Source organism: Nicotiana sylvestris, chromosome 11 (assembly GCF_000393655.2).
Source record: "Nicotiana sylvestris chromosome 11, ASM39365v2, whole genome shotgun sequence".
NCBI lineage: Eukaryota > Viridiplantae > Streptophyta > Magnoliopsida > Solanales > Solanaceae > Nicotiana > Nicotiana sylvestris.
In genome coordinates, this window is record NC_091067.1 from 155900767 (window position 1) to 155920673 (window position 19907).

Genomic DNA, 19907 nt, shown 5'->3' on the forward strand with positions numbered 1-19907 from the left:
GTGTGTGTGTGAAGTGCTTGCCTCTTTAAGTCGTTTGACATGATGGATAAGCAAAAGTAATCCTTGGATAAAAATTTAGTACCATTTTATCCCTTGTTTGGTTATTAATCTTGGGATAAGTTATCTCATTATTAAAATAGTACCAGGATAACTTATACCTGCTAGAGGGTGGAATAGTAATCCTAGAATAAAACAGTAAAATTGATAATACCAGGATTAATACAACATACTAAACAATCAATAAGAAATAATATCAAGATAACTAATCTCAGCATAAGTTGTCTTCAAAACAAATGACCCCTAAGAGTATTTCCTTTGAACTTTTCATCTGTTTTTAAGCTTTTATCTACAAGCATTAATTCAAGATCAATTCAAAAAAAAGAATCAAATGCTTACATTTTACAAGAAAATTTTCAAGAAACCTATGCACTCTTAGCTTCCTCAGCTTGGTTTTGAAGATTCATTAATCCTTTTGTCAACCAAATTGCTGTTTCTCTAGAACAAAACAGCTTTTTCTCCAACTGGTTTTAGCACACCAGCTAATTCCTCTATCTTTGCTCATACTAATTCCCACATTGTTCTTCCCTTGTAACAAATTCAGTGTAGCCATTACTGATGTCTCACTCGCTGCACGCTCATGACCGTCATGTTTTTCTGTATCCCGATTAGTACTTAGATGATCAATGGCTTTTGCTGCAACTTCATTATATGGTTTTGGTATTCCTGGTTTCTTCAACGTGCATTGTTTTGCTCCTCTAGTTGAGAATTTTCCACTTTCTTTCCCTCAATAGGCCTATGATCAGTTGCTTTATGCTTTTCCTGATTTGTTCCTTCAATTGTGTTATAAGTTGTAAATTCTTTTGTATCAGCTTCATGTTGATCAGTAAAAGTATTGTGGAGCTTCTTGAATTAGTACTTCCACTTTTCTTGACAGATTTGCTTTGTATTCAAACATGCCACTTCACGTGCGGACTTGATTCTTTTATGAACCAAACACGTGGAAGTTGTTTTTGTTTATGGGCGGCGATGAGACTTTAACAGGAGTCAATTATGTGATTGTAGTCAGGTTCAATCTCCACCAACATCTTTATGATGGTCCTACCTAATGATCTTAATGTGTGCATTGCATAGTGCAAGTCCGAATCACAAGTTATCAATATAAAATCTTTCTCTTCATCTTCATACCTGATCGACGAATTTCCAACTAACTTTATTCTCTTTTCTACTTCTTCTTCCAAATCCCTTTTCCCTGATGAAAATGAGAGTGGGAACCTCACTGTTCGATTTCCATAAGTTACCTTAACGCTTATGAAATTCTCACTTTGCATGGTAACATGCAATTCCTTCGAATTTGTTGCGGATTTTGGGCCACTTCCAGGAGAAAAATCAACATATTGTTGGTGTCTAGGACCAGAATCTGAAGGTTGTCTATCAACAACTTGTAGTAACTCCGCTTGAGAGAGGGAGCAATTATGCTTTCTTGATTTAACACGTGGCCACCGGTAAATCTCATAGTCTCTACATATGCGCTTCAATGTAGTTCGTGCAACTGCAATGAGAACATAAGTTTAGCAGCTCGAGTTACCAAAGAAGTAAAGTGAAAAAGGCTAATGTTAACATCATTAAATTAAGTAAAGCATAAGGTTCAAGTGATTCTTAAGTGTAGTGCATAAGTTTACCCCCTAAGCTGTTAGCAGCATCAGTAAGCTTCTTCCCAAAATGTTGCTTTAGAACCTCCAGAGTAATTCCGTATTCTCTTTTTATCCTCTTCGTCTTGTTTTGCTTCTCCAAATCAGCATGCACTACATTCCTTTGGAGGTCCCTCGCATCAACTTCTACATCATCCACTTGATGATGTTCTGAACCTAGCTGCACAATCTGTGTCCCTATCCCCAATTCCAATCCGGGTAGAGATCTAGCAACATCATCGTCTAAATTAGGAGAATGTCTTCTGTTATCAGCAATACTGGTTGTAGTTGTTTGATTCGAGTCTACAAGATTTGCATCTCCTTTATCCTTTGTAGCTGATAGAGGTTGGCCAAACTCAAAAAAGTCTTGCATGTCAAAAAATGCATCAAATTGCATTGTATCTCCATTATCCAGTGTAGCCACTGCGGCTGGTTGATATTGGCCTATTTCAAAAGAATTGAACATGTCAAATAGGATACCAGGTTGCATTGCATCTCCTTTATCCTGTGTAGCCTCTGTAGCTGATCGAGGATGACCTAATTCAAAAAGATCGAGCATATCAAGTGGAGAAATTAAATAACTTCAACAAACAAGCTCTTCCCCATCTCTCATCCTGAACTAACCAAGAAACCTGGAAATTGCTCTTTTATTGTGGCCACTAGTGTATCCAAGTATCTCTTTGGATCCCTATTGAGCTTCTCATCCCGAGGAAAAATAATTCTAGTACTATAAAATTGTTGTTTGCTAGCAATCAGAAGGCAAAATAGGCTGTTACTCCCTCAATCTCAAAACGGCCAATGGCGACATGTTTCCGTGCTTAATGTATAGATTGTCAGAACAGGGAGCTGTACTCTTACGTTGTACCCGTGTAAAGTGGTGCATTAAGGGGTTTTATTAGATGCTCATAAGCTTGTAAATAGGATTTTGTATAAATACAAAATTCCTACCCGGTTTAGGGTAAACACAATGTTAATAGAGTTCTGTGATGATACCAGAGCAAACGGAGGAGCAAAAAGAGGTTGCCTTGTTGGCTGAATCACCGTCACATGTTGCTCTATCTCCCCCTATTGCCCCTCCAAATATGTTATCAGTGTATAATCTTCTTCATTATCAGTGAACATATCAGATTCTAACCACATAATATGCATGATGTAACATGCTAGTTGCAAGTTAGCACAACAACAACAACAACGACCCAGTGAAATCCCACTAGTGGGGTCTCGGGAGGGTAGAGTGTACGTAGACCTTACCTCTACCCCGAGGGGTAGAGAGGCTGTTTCCGAAAGACCCTCGGCTACTAGTTGCAAGTTAGCACAAGCCTTTTAATACTTACCACTTATATGGGTTCCAGATACTCGATAAATACCATGTCCGCTGCCACTTGAACCACTAACTGCACTGTTAGAAGCGTATACATCTGCTTTAACCATCTCATTTCCCAGAAAATTTACTGTCGTGTTCTCATTTCCCAGAAAATTTACTGTCATGTCTCTTGTGACCTCAACCCTCTGTAAAGAACCTGCACTAACACTCATCACTTGTGAAATATGAAACATACAGCCAGCAGGAAACGAACTTGAAATGCTAAAATTAAGACAGCAAGTTAAATTGCAACAAGTATAGTTTTACCAGCTACTTGTGACGTTGCAACTTCTCCTACTTGTGCTCCCACGGTCATAGGAAGATGTGATGATGCTAAAGCTTCAATATCCAGACTATGTTGCTTGACAAGAGTCTCCACAGCTCTTGAACCAACAAAAACAGAAGTTAGGGAAGTTTAAGCAAAACTGTCATAGGCAAGTCACACAAGTGTATCAAGAGCCCCAAACTGTATGCAGGCTATTTTTTAGCAGTTTTTCTGGTTTCAACCATCGAGCCACTGCTCAAGGATGCATTTGTACAGGAAACATAATCACACGGGGCAGCTATAGTTATACTGTGAAAATTACACTGTTCATTGTAAAGGGAAGCACAACATGAGAATGATTAAAAGAAGGTTATTGAAGAGAGGGGGTCGGGACCAAATAAGGAGGGAAATATGCAAGAAGTTCTGTAATGCTCTAAATATATGAATGGAGTTTAAAGCGAATTACCTTGCTACTACTTTAAAGGGGATTGAGTTTCCCTTCCCGTGGGATCTCATATGTCGTAAAATCTGAGTCATGAGTAGCACAAAAATACAGGTAAATTGCTCAAATTTGGTAAGAAATACAACATAAGAGATGTAAACACACCTCATAAAGCTTTGTAGCCAATTTTGTCGGCTCGTCTTTAGACTCTTGGATAAGCTTATGCAGAAGCTTTGCTGCCTCCAGCTCAACATTATTTGGATTAGCCATCTTGTTCAGACTACACAAAATTGCAAAAGTCAAATCTAGCAGTCATAAAATGAAGCCCCCATTTCTTCGTCGCAACATCCAAGCCAGCACAACAAACAAAGATAACAAACGGATAATGCAAAATATTCACTTCCAAACTCCACCAGTTGCACCATCTTTATAACAATAACTCAAATGCTTATCGTTACTAATAGTTGGCCTCACACAATACTGAAACAAGCAACATTTCTAAGTTAGGGGATTATTGAGTAAGGCCGGCTTTCAAACACAAACCCATTGTATAAATTGGGTGCTCCTGAACAACTTTTTCATATCATTCAAAGCCATTGGTTTGCTAAATCGACATACAAGAAAGACTGTACCATACCCTTTAATTGCATATCCTCTAGTATGAAACAGGCAGGCAAAATTACATAAAGCAAAACTCTTGGTGGAATTGGTTACCCCCGAGGATAAAATAAGCTTAAGAACTCACCATCAACAAATAAGTACAAGAAATTACTACACACAGTGGTCGAACCAGGGATTGTTTCCCTTTACTTATTTTAAATTTCATTCTTTAAATTCAGCTTGAGCGTCCTTCTGAAACAGTCTCTCCACCTGCACAAGGCAAGAGTAAGGTATGCATACACACTACTCTCCCCACAACCCATGTTGTTATTCTCTAAATTCAGAAATCCCTATCCACTCCCCCCCCCCACCACCACCACCACCACCACAAAAAAATGAAGAAAAAAAAGCTCTTCAAAACCACACTAAGCTTATGCTGGTAAAGGTTTCAATTCATTCCTCTTCTAACACAGCTGCTCTTTCATTAGACAATAAAGCCAAGAAATAAAAAAATCACAAAGTAGAACTACAAAAACAACTAACTCACCTGGAAAATGTAACCAAAAAAAGCCTATTCATTACAACCAGCAATTAAATCTTGCGTCTTGACAAATTACTACCACAACTATGTCTTATGTAAATTCAGAATATCTATACATAACTGGTGGAGAAATTAGGATATATTACCTGATTGCAGTTCCAGGAATGTATCAAACTGAGGTAACAGAGGTATATATATTATATACATACATATAAAAAGGTTCAAAAGGTCGTATTGGTTGGGGTCTAATCAGTTAAAGCTGTATTTTAAAGGTCGTATAGGTTGGGGTCTAATCAGTTCAGCTGTATTTTTATGTCCTCTTAAGTTAATTGATTAAAGAAAAGGAGACGACTAAAAGAGAAACGAAAAGTCGTGCTAATAATCTTATTAGTTTTCCTCTTTATTTACTGTTTATAAAGTCTTCCCTTGACTTGCTCAGCTTTAAGTGGATTTGAGAAATATCAAAATTTGTGAATTATTTCATTCACATTCGGACACTCTTGAAGTTTAACATTTTCATTATACCTTTAATAACGTGTTCTTACAGTAGAACACGTGAAAAACAAAAGTATTTTTGTATGTTATACATCTTTTCCTTATGTGTTAAAAGTAAGGCTGTATTCTGGGTCCGGGCCTAAGTAAGCTAAACGAGCCGGGCCAAACGGTTCCGGGCTTTGGCGGGCCGGGCTTTGGCGGTTCCGGGCCAAACGGTCTGGATGGGTGGGACCGGCCCACTGTAGGCCTAAGCCCACATGGTCCCGGGGCTAAAAGGGCCGGGCCCACGGGCCTAAACGGGCCTAGCGTGTGTTCTGAGCTTTTTTTTTAAATTTTTTTTATCTAAGGCAATTTCTTGTAAACTATATATATATACTATATACTATATCAAATTTAAACGCAAAATAAATTGCAAAGAAATATTCAAGGGAATGTCTTATCATTTTTATTATTAGGACATTAATAAAAAATGCAATATCTATCTTAGTCTTCCTCTCCCCAATGGAATGAGCACAACAAGGTACTAATACCACCATTAAAAGGAAAAAAACTAAGGAAGATGTGCCAAAATACAAGTTACATATTAGTTTATGTATTATCTCTAACAAATTTCATAAATCCTTCAAGGTCCGGAGGAATTTCCGTTGGTGATGGTGGAAAAGAAGCTTGTTCATCACCGCTTCCGGGCGAAGCAGCATCCTGTGTAAGTTCCGCTAGCAATTCTTCATAAGCTTCGTCTATCTCCGGTTGTGATTCTACAAGTCCAAAATTTCTTCTTTCCAAACGGATCCAATCTCTGAAGAGTACTGATTTTTCCAAGCTCTCCCTCATAGACGCTATATGATCACTGATTTGAAGCTTCGCTTGACTGAAAGCGCTCTCCGATGCCACTGTTGAAGCTTGAACACTTAAAATATCTCGAGCCATCCTTGAAAGAACCGGATAGTGTTTTTGTTTGTCCTTCCACCATTCCAAAACATCGAAAGAGCCGTCGGGATTCTATGATTCAAGTCCCTGCGACAAATAAACTTGAAGCTCATTTAGTTGTGAACTATCACCAATATTATCACCTTGAGAACCCCTGAACTCTGTCCAAGAACTAAGGGCTTTTAGGTTCGCAGTTCTTTTAGATGATTGCGAACTAGACGAAGTAGGAGTTGGAACATTTGGTCTAGCATGATCTAAGGCAAGTTGATAAGCATTATAAATTGTTTGAGCATTTATTTTAATTGAGGCTTTTGCATCTCCAAGTTTAGGAACCTTTCTTTCTCTAAGGCCAAATTCATCACATTTTTAAAATATTCTCTAAGTCTACTTCTACTGTTTAAATAAAAAAGCCAATTAAGAGCCATTTTAACCTTTTCAATTTCTACATTTAAAACTTTCATACCAGCACCGACGATTAAATGGTAAATATGACAAATACATCTAACATGAAAAATATTACTAAATGCAGGATTTAGTGTAGTTGTAAGCAAGCCTATAGCATTAGTGTTACTAGAAGCATTATCCATTGAAACAGACATTATTTTATCTCTAATGCAAAAAATATCTCAAATATCTGCAACTGTGTTAACAATAAACTTACCTGTGTGGCGTGAATTAATTATTCTATAAGCAATAATGCGCTTTTGCATTATCCAGTCCTCATCTATCCAATGACTTATAACAGTTAGATAATCACAGTCATTACCACTTCTACCAATATCAGTAGTAATAGCAATGCGACAATCTATATGAGTAAATAAATAGCGCAAATATTGTTCATATTCATATTTATTTTTATAAATATCGCTCTTTACGGTTGCGCGAGGCCATCCTTTATAAGTAGGATTAAAAACTCTTCTAATATAATGCACAAAGTGAGAGTTAGAAGGAAAACTATAGGGTAAGCACACAACAGTAACCATTTTTGCCAATTCTTCACGATCTTTATTTGGATCATAATATAAAATGCCACCGGTAACAGTGTTAATTCCTAGTTGAACTAGATTTGATCCTGTACTAGGGTTAACCTCAGTATCTAAACTTCTACCCTCTTGCGCAACTTTCATTTGTAAATATCTAGCTTTATCTCTAGGGTGTTTCTTTATGTGTCTAGTCAAAGTACCACGTACCGCTACGGTCTCCAGTATATTTATGAGCCATCAAAGACCCACAAGTTTTACACTTAGCCTTATTTTGTTCTCTTAGTTGAGTAAAAAAGTGCCAAACAACAAATGTTTCGGTCCGTTTAGAAGATTGTCTATTAAAAGTAGGGGTTACTACAGGAGGGTCAGGCGGGGCATCATTTGAATTATTATCAGTTGGGTTATTAACAGGACTAGGTATATCATCTAAATCCGGTTGCGTTTCATCTAAATCATTATTTTCCTCATCATTTTCAAAGATAGTTTGATTAGGATAAAGAGCATTCATAATTTCATCATTTAATTGTTGACCTGGTGCAACATCATGGCAAAATTGACTACCAAAAAATTAAAAACAAGGGTTATCACTATCAAGAATAACAGGTGGAGGAAGACGGGTAACAGGTCTGGATCGGGGAGCCAGAGGAAGAGTAGTAGTTTGGCGACTAAATTCACCAATTTTAGATTTTCCCTTACCATTACCACCAAATATTTTTTTCAAAGAAAAGTCCATATTAATTATAATTATACTAACTAAAACAAACAAAACTATAATATTAAAACTTAAGAGTTGGAACGAGTTTACCGAATTGACGAACAACTTCTTGAAAATTGAATATCGTTGAAGACTTGAAGACTTGAATACTTCAATTCACCAACTTCACAATTTTTCACGAAATTGCAATAATAAAGTAAGCAATTATAGAAGAAAATTAGAGAGAGATTGAAGAATTTGTGAGTAAAAATGAAAGAATGAGGGGTATTTATAGTTGATAATAGGGAAAAAGTATAATTATAAAAAGTTTTGGGGCCAAATGGCTATTTTTTAAAAAGCCAAACGGCTAAAATTGCAGGCCAAGGGCTACTTAGTGAGATCCCATACGTGGGGTCTGGGGAGATTAATGTGTACGCAGTCCTAACCCCTACCTTAGGAAGGAAGGGAGGTCGAGCTTTAAGGTTGTAGGCTGGGAGGTACTCGATCTCTTTTCTACTTCGAACCGGTGGTGAGGCTAGTTTGATAGGGTTGATGTTAGACGGCTAGTGGTTAATATTGTGTTCACACTATCCTTCTGTTTTTCATATCACCGAGCCTTAATTACTGGTTATTATTATTGTTTGTCATCTATTTTCTTGTTCTTATGATGCTGTTATTATTTCTATGGTTTCGGTTGACATTACTGATATATTGTCTCTTCTCATATTTTCTGTCTTTTTGAGACGAGGGTCTATTGGAAATAGCCTCTCTGCCCCATCGAGGTAGGGGTAAGGTCTACGTACACACTACCCTCTCTAAACCCTACTTGTGGGATATTACTAGGTCGTTATTGTTGTTGTTGAGCATTTTTAGTTCATTATAGTATATCTTATTATACATCAAATGTTATTCTTTCTTTTTTAAACTACATGCTCATTCAAACACTACCATATAAGATAAAAGAGAGGAAAAGGAAGCAGTAATCCTATTTTTCTATTACATTACCATCCTCAGTTTCACTTATTTATCTTCAAAGTCAGTTTACTTATTCAACATTGATGTTAGTGTTTAACCAAAAATATATCTTTCGGTCAAAGACTATTTTTAAAAGAAAACGGGCTTCTGATAACCAAGTTTTGCCTCACTTTCTCAATGATATAGAAGGAAAAGAACAAAAATAAATAAGAAAATAATTGATTGCAAAGTCAACATAGAGAATTTCGAGAAAAGCAGAAAAGTAAAGTAAATATATTCCAATATTGTCTTAGTTGATCTTACAAGTGAAATTCTCTCCCCTTATATAGAGGTTTATACATATAACATTTCTTTCCATTTATTGCGAAATCATTACGAGCTTTAATGGCATTTATGATCTGTTATAATTAGTAATTGGAACTATCCACGAGATTCTGATTCCCCTCCTCATTAATTGAAGGTTCATGAATCTTTCTTTTTTACTGTCTTGATTCAGTCTTTACCAGTTCTTAGGCTCGATACTACCTCGTGGGTGTTTCCCTCCCGTACTTTTTCTTATTTTATCAAATAAGACTGTCACGTGTTGCTATATCATTGCTATTACTTGTTATACCATGTCAGCAGTCTAATATTTCACGTGTAGCTCTTTTTCACCACCGATACAGATAGTCCTCCCATTTTCTTAATATTCTTTATTGAATATTCGTGGAAGTGGAAGGTTTTTATGGTAGGAATCCTCTGCCGCAATTTTCGAATATAATCATACCCTTTTCTGAACCGATGTAATGTTCATCACTTTTATTAAATGATCATGCCACATGGATTTTGACAATTAGTTCTTCTGTTCTTGAGCGTCTTTTAGGGTTTTCCTGCAACCGCATCAGTCACGAAGTGACGGTTCCATTATGACGCTTCATAATGACCTCAATAGTCGTGCCTTACCATAAATACTTAATTTCTTTCTTTTCGATTTTCTAAAGCCTTTCCCTCTTAGTCTTCTTGTCTTACTTTGTTCTGCAACTTTTTCTTGTGTTTTCCTAGTTAGTCATGGCTTCATTAAATCCTGATCCTCGTAAAGTATTAATTGTTGATGAACTTCCCCCTTCAACTACCCCTGTTAGGAGTAGAAGAGGCAGTAGGTTACATAGCCCCGGTTTAATTTCTAATCGTGGTTCCTCCTCTCAAGGTAGTGCTTCCAAACCACCTTCTTCTAGACCTAGGGCTTCTGCAACCCCAAGGTCTTCTTCTAAAGATAAAGATTTATCTGAAGCCCTTCCTGAACCTACTGTTGATGAGAATGTCCCTCAGGAGCCATCCTTTGTGATTGATAGTGAATCCATGAAGAGTCAAGTCTCTTCCATGACTGCTTCCCTTGATCGTGTTTATCATTACCCAACTCTGATTACCACTAGTCTTCTTGCTCTGATTCGAAGAGAATGTAATTGGAAACCCGACTTTCCAATTTTAATCCCGATTCTAACCAAAGAATAACTCCATACCAAACTGGTTATTCCTTCGTTTATACATATCCTTTTACCTTAAGCTTTAAACCACCTTTTGACCAGGTAATCATTGAGTTCTATCGTTACTTCAATGTGTGTTTGGGACAAATTGGTCCTATTGTTTGGAGAGCTGTTGCATGCCTCCGTTATTTATCAAACTTGGCTTCTATGCCTTTTACTTTTTGTCACTTACTCCGTATCCACTCTCCCAAATTATTTTGTGATGGAGTTTTCTCCCTCGTGGACAAAAGTAAGAGAGTATTAGGCTTTCTTAAAAATTGGTTCTCACGTATTCTCGTGCCTACTTTTTCAGCAACGATGGAAGTCTTTGAAGAGATCCCCGACTTCCGTGCTTGGGTAGGAAAGCTATTATCTGTTGCTCATATGGAGAGAAGATTTTGCAAGTAACTTTCTCAAATATTTGTGTGGAAAGTCAAAACACACGGTACTTTTTCCTGTTTTTAATTTTCTTCTTTTTCTTTTTTACTTGTTTAAGAGTTTTTCACCGTAACTCTTTTTCTTTTGTCAGGATTTTCCATTCGTGGTGTTAGTCTTGCTTCTGTTTCGTCTACAAGACTTACGGTGTGTCTTGCTCAAGAAAGTATTATGAGCTCCTCTTCAAAGAGGAAGGTTGATGGAGCCCGTGGCTCAGATGAAGAAGAAGAAGAACCAGAGGAAGGTTCTTTTATTCGTAGACCTCATGTCAGGAGGTGCGTTATTTCGGATGATGAAGCCACACCTCCTCCAAGTTTAGTTCCTGTTAATGAGCCTGAAGATGCTACCTTAGTGAGTTCTGATGAAGAGATGAATGCTCCTCCTTGTGAATCTACTGATCAGTTGTTTTCCTATGGTTTTGATAGTGGTGATTTTGATCCTGTTTCTGAGGAATTACCCCTTGCTTCTTTTCCAGTGTCAGTCCCCATCTGTTTTCAATCAATTGTTCCTATTACTTCTGCTATTGCTCCTCCCGTGGCTGCTTTTACTTCCTCAACCATACCTATTGCTACTACTTCTCATGTTGAAGTTGGTACTTCTAGTAGCAATATAGTGATGAAAAAGGTTACCATAAAAGTCCCTGAAGATGGTAATCTATTGAAAAAATCTGGTCAAGCCGACGTATGGTTAAAACCTTTAATTCAAGTTGATAAGTCTAAATTGGAAATCCACAGCTCTTTGACGTGGATTAATGCTATTGTTCATTCATCTTTGAAGATTTAAGTTTTAGCTTTTCCCTTTCCTTTTCCTCGTGGTTATTTACTTTTGTTTGGCCACCGCTTCTTTCTTTTCTTTTGTAGATCAACTTTATAGGCATAGATCTTATGAAAAGAATTGTTCACACTGAGCAACTAGTCAATGATTATCATACTAAAGCAGATAACTGGAAGGAACAATACGAGGTTCTTCAATTGGAGAAAGAACTTTTAGCGGAAGAGAAGTGTGCTTTGGAACAACAAGTAAGGATGATGGCGGCGGAATTGGGAGTTGAAAAAGCCTCTTCAAATCAAGTTAGCAGAGACAAAGACATCCTTGAGTCTTCATTTGAAGAGCAACTTTCTAAAGCTACCGAGGAGATAAGGGGTTTGAAAGAACTCCTTAACCGGAAGGAGACTTATGCCAGGGAGCCAGTTCAAACACTCACTTACGTTCAATAAGACCTCTGTGTCTCTTCTGATAAGATCCAGTTCTTGGAGAGTTTCCTCGCCCCTATGAAGGTTTTTTATGATGCTTCTTTGACTGAGAAAGAAGCATTGAAGGCTGAAATTGACTAGTGGGAGAAAGATTATGAAGCCCTTGAAGATAAATCGACACTTGATATAAGTTGGGCTTTTTGAATACCCGCCTCGAGATTTTGATGGAGGCTAGCCAGGAAGGTTTTGATCTCAATGCTAAGATTGCTAAAGCTAAGGAAGCAATCGAGAAAACTCAGCAAAGTCAAGACTTTCATTCACCAGAAGTCGGCGTTTCCGAATGTGATGAACTTACTCCTAGTGAAGTTGGAGTTCAAGCTTCTTCTGCTCAAGTTGAATCTTCTCCCGTTGCTGATGATGCCTTATTGGATTCTGCCTCTCCCGTTGCTGATAATGTCGCATTGGACTCTACTCCTTAGTATTCTTAGTTTGTTTTTGGAACTCTTGATAAGAATTTGTTTTTGTTTTTTGGAATGGATGGTTAGTTTTTACCCCTGGTTCGTTTTGGAGTTTGTTTGAACATTTTGGTTTTAACTAAGTGTATACTTAGTTTTAGCCAAGTTTAATATATGATCTTTCGTTTATATGAGTTTTTTGTTTAAACTCTTTGTCTTGCATTCAAAATGCTTTACTATTTCGTGATTTTTGCATAGACACGAATTTTATAAAAGAGGGCCCTTTTATAAACGACACTAATGAAGAAGACGTCTCAACTTCATATTGGTGTAAATATATGAGAGAAGTAGGAAACTACATATTTTGAAGAAGTTTCATGAATAATTTGAGGAAGTTTTATATCTTGAACTTTTAGATTACATAGCACTTAACATCTACAACTCTTTCATAACTGTTTTTCTTATAACAGATTTCAAAAATTCTAGGGTATATTTTGCAACCCATGACTAATCATTGTCTTTAACCTTAGTACTCACAGGATCTTATAATTTATGTCCGCGAGTTTACACTTTATGAAAGCTTAATACAAAAGGTTTTCTGATTCAGACTTGTTTCTTGGCTCTTGACTTTTGATTTTTGGGTTGATCCAGGCTTGAATTCTGACTTTTAGTCTTCTTTGACCTTCTTTGACTTACAGTCTTCTTTGTCTTCTATCTATAATCCCCCAAGTATTAGAGCTTTGAAGTATGAATGCTCGAGCACTTGATTGTTCCTTCCATTCGGTCCATTTCCTGAAAAGGAAAATACATACGAGACTCGGAGGTATATTTTTAGATGATGACTGCTTAACTATTTTTATTTCCATTAGAAAGGTTGTAACCCAGACCGGGGATAATTTTATATCCCGCGTGCCTTTTAGGTCTAATATCATTATTTGGTGCGAGCTAGCTTTGTACCTATCATCTAACGGTTAGTATAATTAAAAAAAACTAAACCATAAATGATACCTGACCGGGTATTCTTCCTTTAGAAGTAATACTTCTTTAAATGAACAGCATTCCAATTCAATGGAGTACTTTTCCGTCCATTGTTTCTAACTCATATGCACCCTTTCCAGCAATATCTCGTATCCTGTAAGGTCCTTCCCAATTTGGACTTAATTTTCCTGCATTGGCTGCTTTTGTTGATTGAATTTTTTTTTTGAGGATAAAGTCCCCAATCTTAAAGTATCTAAGATGAGCTTTCTGATTGTAATATCGCTTAATAATTTGTTTCTACGATGCCATCCTTATTAGAGCCGTTTCTCTCCTTTCTTCAAGCAAATCGAGATTTATCCGCATCTCTTCCTTATTTGATTCTTCGGATGCTTAGGTGTATCTTGTACTTGGTTCACCTATTTCAACTGGGATTAAGGCTTCAACACCATATACAAGTGAGAATGGAGTCTCTCCCATACCTATTTTCGGTGTCATTCGGTAAGCCCATAAGACTCTTGGTAACACTTCTGGCCACTTACCTTTTGACTCCTCTAATCTTTTCTTCAAGTTATTAATAATAACCTTGTTTGTTGATCCAGCTTATCCATTAGCAATAGAATAATAAGGTGTTGAAGTTATCCTTTTAATCTGCCAACTCTGAAAGAATTCTATGATTTTCGCACCTATGAATTGTGGGCTGTTATCACATACGATTTCTTTTGGAACTCCAAACCGGCATATGATGTTTTTCCAAATGAAGTCCCTGACTTCTTTTTCCCGCACCTGCTTGAAGGCACCTACTTCTACCCACTTGGTAAAATAATCTGTTAGTACTAATAAAAATCGTATCTTTCCTTTGGCTTGAGGTAGTGGACCCACGATATCCATCCCCCACTTCATAAAAGGTCATGGTGCAATAACCAGATGTAAAAACTCCGTTGGGCGATGCATATTGTTGCCATATCGTTGGCATTTGTCACACTTGGCCACAAAATTTTCCGCATCTTCTTCCATTTTTGGCCAATAATATCCTGCTCTAATTAGAGTTTTTACCAAGGATCTTCCTCCTGTGTGATTCCACAATGTCCCCTATGTACTTCTCTCATCACATACTCTATTTGAGAAGGTCCGAGACATCTTTCTAAAGGTCCACCGAACATCTTTCGATATAGGTTGCCACGATCCAAACAATAATGGGCAACTTTTCGTTGAAGTGACTGAGCCTTTTTCTTATCTTCAGGTAGAATCCCGTACCGCAAAAAATTAACGATCTCGTTTCTCCAATCCCAAGTTAAATTATTGAAATTTACCTCGTTTTTGTCATGATCGAGTGCTGAATGAAACAAATATATTACGGAAGCATTTTCTTTATTTATTACTTCTGCAACAGATGCGAGATTAGCCAATGCGTCTGCTTCATCATTTTCCTCCCTAGGTATTTGCACGATTTTCCAGATTGGAATTGTCTGATTAAGTCACGTGCCTTTTCAAATATTGTTGCATCCTCGCCTCTCTAGCTATATAAGTCCCCTGCATTTGATTAACTACAAGCTGCGAGTCACTTTTGATTATAATCTGCACTATTTCGAGCTCTCGTGCCAATTCTAGACCTGCAATTACAACTTCATATTCTGCTTCATTATTAGTAATGGGATGGAACTTTATTGCTTGTCTTATGTTTCTCATGAAAGTGGGATTAGAACAATGCCTAACATTTGAGGAGTTATCAGTAAATAGGATCCATGTACCCGTATTAGACCCGTTGAACACCTGCAGTTCCTTTTTTGCTTCTGGTACTATCCCTGGGCTGAAGTCTGCCACGAAATCTACTAAAACCTGTGGTTTTATCACAGTTCTAATTTGATATGTGATATCATATTCACTGAGCTCTATAGCCCACTTGGCTAATTTACCTGATAGTTCTTGCTTATGAAATATATTTCTTAATGGGTAAGCGGTCACTACAGAGATAAGGTGATATTGAAAATAAGGCCTCAACTTTCTAGATGCCATGATTAGTGCTAAAGCAAGTTTTTCTAAATGAGGATATCGAGTTTCAGAATCCAATAAAGATTTGCTAACATAATAGATTGAAGATTGATTACCTTTGTCTTCTCGTACTAATACTGCACTTACCGTCATTTATGACACAAGGAGATAGATGAGTAACCTTTCTCCATCCTTTGGTTTAGCCAGCAAGGTGGGTTTGATAAGTATGCTTTTAGATCTTTGAGTCCTTGTTGACATTCCTCAGTCCACTCAAATTAGTTTTGTTTTTCAACACTGAAAAGAACTTAAAACTCTTCTCCGAAGATTTAGAAATAAATCTTCCCAATGTTGTTATCCTACCTGTCAACCTCTGCACTTCTTTTTTGCTCGTGAGTATGTCCGGTATTTCTTCAATGGCTTTGATATGCAGGGTTTACTTCTATTCCTCGGTTAGAAACAAGGAAACCTAAAAACTTACCTGAAGACACGCCAAATGCACACTTTTCGGGATTTAACTTCATATTGAATTTGCGAAGAATGTAAAATGTATCTGACAAATGTTGGATGTGATCCCCCGCCTTTGTTGACTTGACTAGCATGCCATCGATTTAGACTTCCATAGTTTTTCCCAGGTGTTCTTGAAACATTTTCGTTACTAACCTCTGGTACGTGGCTCCAGCATTCTTTAGACCGAAAGGTATGACTTTATAACAGTAAGTCCCCCTATCTGTAATAAAGGAAGTTTTTTCATCATCTAAAGGATCTATTTTTATCTGATTATATCCTGAATAGACATCTAAAAAACTCAACAATTCATGTCCTGCAGTAGCATCAATTAGTTGATCTATGTGCGGTAAAGGAAAAGAATCTTTAGGGCAAGCTTTATTCAAGTCAGTATAATCTACACAAACTCGTCATTTGACATTCGTTTTTGGTACCACTATAGTATTAGCTAGCCAATTAGGATATTTTTTTTACTGCTCGGATAGACCCGAATTTTAAAAACTTTTGTACCTCATCCTGAATCACCTGGTTTTTGAAGGATCCTTGCTCCCTTTTCTTCTGTTTGACAGGTGAGTATGTTGGATCTTCATTTAGCTTATGGGTCATCACCTCCGGTGGTATACCTGTCATATTTGAATGCGACCAAGCAAAACAGTCTGCGCTAGCTTTTAAGAATTTAATTATTTTACCTTTCATTTCTGTGCTCAGGTTGGTTCCACTGTAAACTTTTCTATCTGGCCAATGTATAAACATCACCACTGCTTTGAGTTCTTCAATTGTTGTTTTGATGTTTTCATTCTCTTCTGGCTTTTGAATGATATCAGGCCTTGAATCTATATCCATTTGCCCATCCCTAGTTGAGGTTTGTGTTGCTAAATCATCAACTAAATTCTGTAATTGTTATTTTTTGTCTGCAACATTTTTTTTTATGCTTGAATCTACCACTGAATTGATACTTCTAGAAGCCTGCTGATCACCACGTATTTGTCTAATTCCCCATTGTGAAGGGAACTTAATAACCTGATGTAAAGTAGACGGAACAACATCTATAGCATCAATCCAAGGTCTGCCGAGAATCATATTATATGCCATGTCCGTATCTATCACCTGAAATTTCATATCTTTGACAACTCCTTCTGCGAATGTGGTGAGCACTATTTCCCTTTTTCTTTACTTACCCTTCTCACTAAACAAATCGGTTAAATAACCTTGTTTTAACAAATGCTCTAACTCACCTTGTAGCACTCTGTTATATGCTATTTTATAACCGTGGTCACTATGAAACTCGCACTGGAAATCGGAATTTCTTCTGCTAGAGTTAGAACTCATTTCTTTTGGCCACCGCACCTTATCTCTCATACTTCTTAAAACAATTATCAACTCAGAAGTGCTAACATTGAAACTGTAATCACCAATATTTGCCTTCGTATTAACATTGTTATCCCACATATCTCGCTCCTTTCCAAACTTGGATGATGATCCCGCATCTCTGTCTCTTGATCTAGAATCGCACCTCGTGTTTTCTTGTTTAGAACGTGAATCTCGTCCTGCTAGTCCCATGTAAGGTCCGTACTTGTTCAAACCGGACCTTTTTCAGTTTCTGGTCGCCTCAAACTTGTTCTTTCATCTCCCCGTGAATGAGTGATAGTATCTTTCTCTATCCGCAGCTTCGTGCTATATCTGTTGTAAACATCATTTCAAGTTTTAGCAGGGAATTCTCGTAAGCTTTCCTTGAGTCTCCTCGTGGCTTCTAAGCTTTTTTATTTAAGTTACTTGCAAACGCCATGGCCGCCCAATTATCAGGTACACGCGGTAACATCTCCTTGTTTTATTTTGAAGATGTCTTCCATCCTCTTTTCAACTTTTTGAGCTCCTGAGTGCGCTTTTATAAATGAATCTGCAAGCTCAACAAAAGAATCAATAGAATTTTTCAATAAAAGAGAATACCATGTTAGTGCTCCTTTTGTGAGTATTTTGCCAAATCTTTTGACCAACACCGACTCAATTTCTTGCTTGGTTAAATCATTGCCTTTCACGCCATTTGTAAATGCAGATACATGATCTCGTGGGTCAGTTGTTCCATCATACTTCAAAATATCGGGCATCTTAAACTCTTTTGGAATCGGCAAGGGAGCGGCACTTTGCTTCCAGGGCTGTTGTGAATATTTATCAATATCCACTCCTTTAATCACGGGTGGCACTCCAGGTATTTGTTCTATGCGATCATTCTGCTCCTTGAGCTGTTTCTGCAAAGTTAGTACTAAACTTTGTAAATTAGAATTATTTGGGGTACCTGACCTTCCATCGCGAGATTCGCTGGGAGTTCCTCCACTGTCTGAATTAGCAAGTCCCGAACGTGGGTTTTCTATGGTTGTAGTGTTGTTTGGAGGTAGAGTTGGTGGTACAATTGGTAATCCACTAACGAAAGCTTGAAGGGCATTGTTGACGTGTTTTGCAATTAGCTTTTTCAATGCATCTTCAGCAGTTTGATCGTCCCGTTACTGATTATTCGTGTGATGTTGATCTTTGAGGTGACCTTTCTCGAGAGTTTTGGGGAGAATTTTGGGGTGAAGAGATTGGAGTTTCACCCTTTTGTTGGTTTAGTTAATTCAGTTGGTTTTGTTGGTTGTTGTCGTTGACAGTCAACATGGTTGTTTGACAGAAAAATGAATTTAGAAAGTGAAACGATTATCAGATTCCCGGTAACGGAACCAATTTGTTTAACTAAAAATATATCTTTCGGTCAAAAGCTATTTTTAGAAGAAAACGGGCTTCTGATAACCAAGTTTTGCCTCACTTTCTCAATGATATCGAAGAAAAAGAACAAGAATAAATAAGGAAATAATTGATTGCAAAGTCAATATAGAGAATTTCGAGAAAAGCAGAAAAGTAAAGTAAATATATTCCAATATTGTCTTAGTTGATCTTGTAAGTGAAATTCTCTCCCCTTATATAAAGGTTTACACATATAACGTTTCTTTCCATTTATGGCTAAATCATTACGAGCTTTAATGACATTTATGATCCGTTATAATTGATAATTGTAACTGTCCACGAGATTCTATAACGATTCTGATTCCCCTCCTCATTAATTGAAGGTTCATGAATCTTCCCTTTTTATTGTCTTGATTCAGTCTTTACTAGTTGTTAGACTCGGTACTACCTCGTGGGTGTTTCCCTCCCGTGCCTTTTCTTATTCTATCAAATAAGACTGCCACGTGTTGCTATATCATTGCTCTTACGTGTTATGCCATGTCAGCAGTATAATATTCCACGTGTAGCTTTTTTTACCACCAATACAGTTAGATTATGTTCGATAATTACTTTCTCTACCTAAATTTTTTAAGTCTTGTTTTTTGACAAACACTTTTGAAGCTTGTAAGCACACAACTAACTTGCTCTCTTCATCTGTTTTTAAGTACAAGCAATGAGTCAAGGGTTTATCAAAAACAAACTCTCCACCTTTATAAGGTAGATGTAAGGTCTACATACACATTACTCTCCGAAGACTCCACTTGTGGGTTTGTTTTTGTTGTTGTCTACAAGCATTAATTCAAGATCAGTTCAAAAACAAGAATCAAATGCTTACATTTTACAAGAAGTTTTTCAAGAAATCTATGTACTCCCAGCTTCCTCATCTTGGTTTTGGAGATTCATTAATCCTTTTTCCAACCAAATTGCAGTTTCTCTAGAAGAAACAGCTTCTTCTCCAAATGGTTTTAGCACACCAGCTAATTCTTCTATCTTTTCATGCTTAAGTAACTCTGCGCAAAGTTCAAGTAATGACTCTAGTGCTTCTGCCCTTTCATTGCTCATACTAATTCCCACATTGTTGTTCCCTTGTAACAAATTCAGTGCAGCCATTACTGATGTCTCAC

At 37.2% G+C, this 19907-nt stretch overlaps 1 protein-coding gene across 5 annotated transcripts; it reads right to left on the reverse strand.

Annotated features, from left to right (window-relative positions):
• Window positions 1-230: 230 nt before the first annotated feature.
• LOC104232264 (uncharacterized) lies at window positions 231-5147 on the reverse strand. Of its 5 annotated transcripts, none has more exons than XM_009785415.2 (7): window positions 5046-5147; window positions 3924-4038; window positions 3783-3844; window positions 3319-3434; window positions 3023-3208; window positions 1680-2225; window positions 231-1549 (listed from the first exon to the last, which is right to left on the reverse strand). In XM_009785415.2, the coding sequence occupies exons 2-7, from the start codon at window positions 4026-4028 to the stop codon at window positions 1035-1037; spliced, it is 1530 nt and encodes a 509-aa protein (XP_009783717.1). In that variant the 5' UTR covers window positions 4029-4038; window positions 5046-5147; the 3' UTR covers window positions 231-1034. The 5 variants fall into 5 exon arrangements, with proteins under 5 accessions (XP_009783717.1, XP_009783716.1, XP_009783718.1 ...); XM_009785414.2 differs by lacking the exon at window positions 5046-5147 and adding an exon at window positions 4906-5039; XM_009785416.2 differs by lacking the exon at window positions 5046-5147 and adding an exon at window positions 4504-4661.
• Window positions 5148-19907: the final 14760 nt, after the last annotated feature.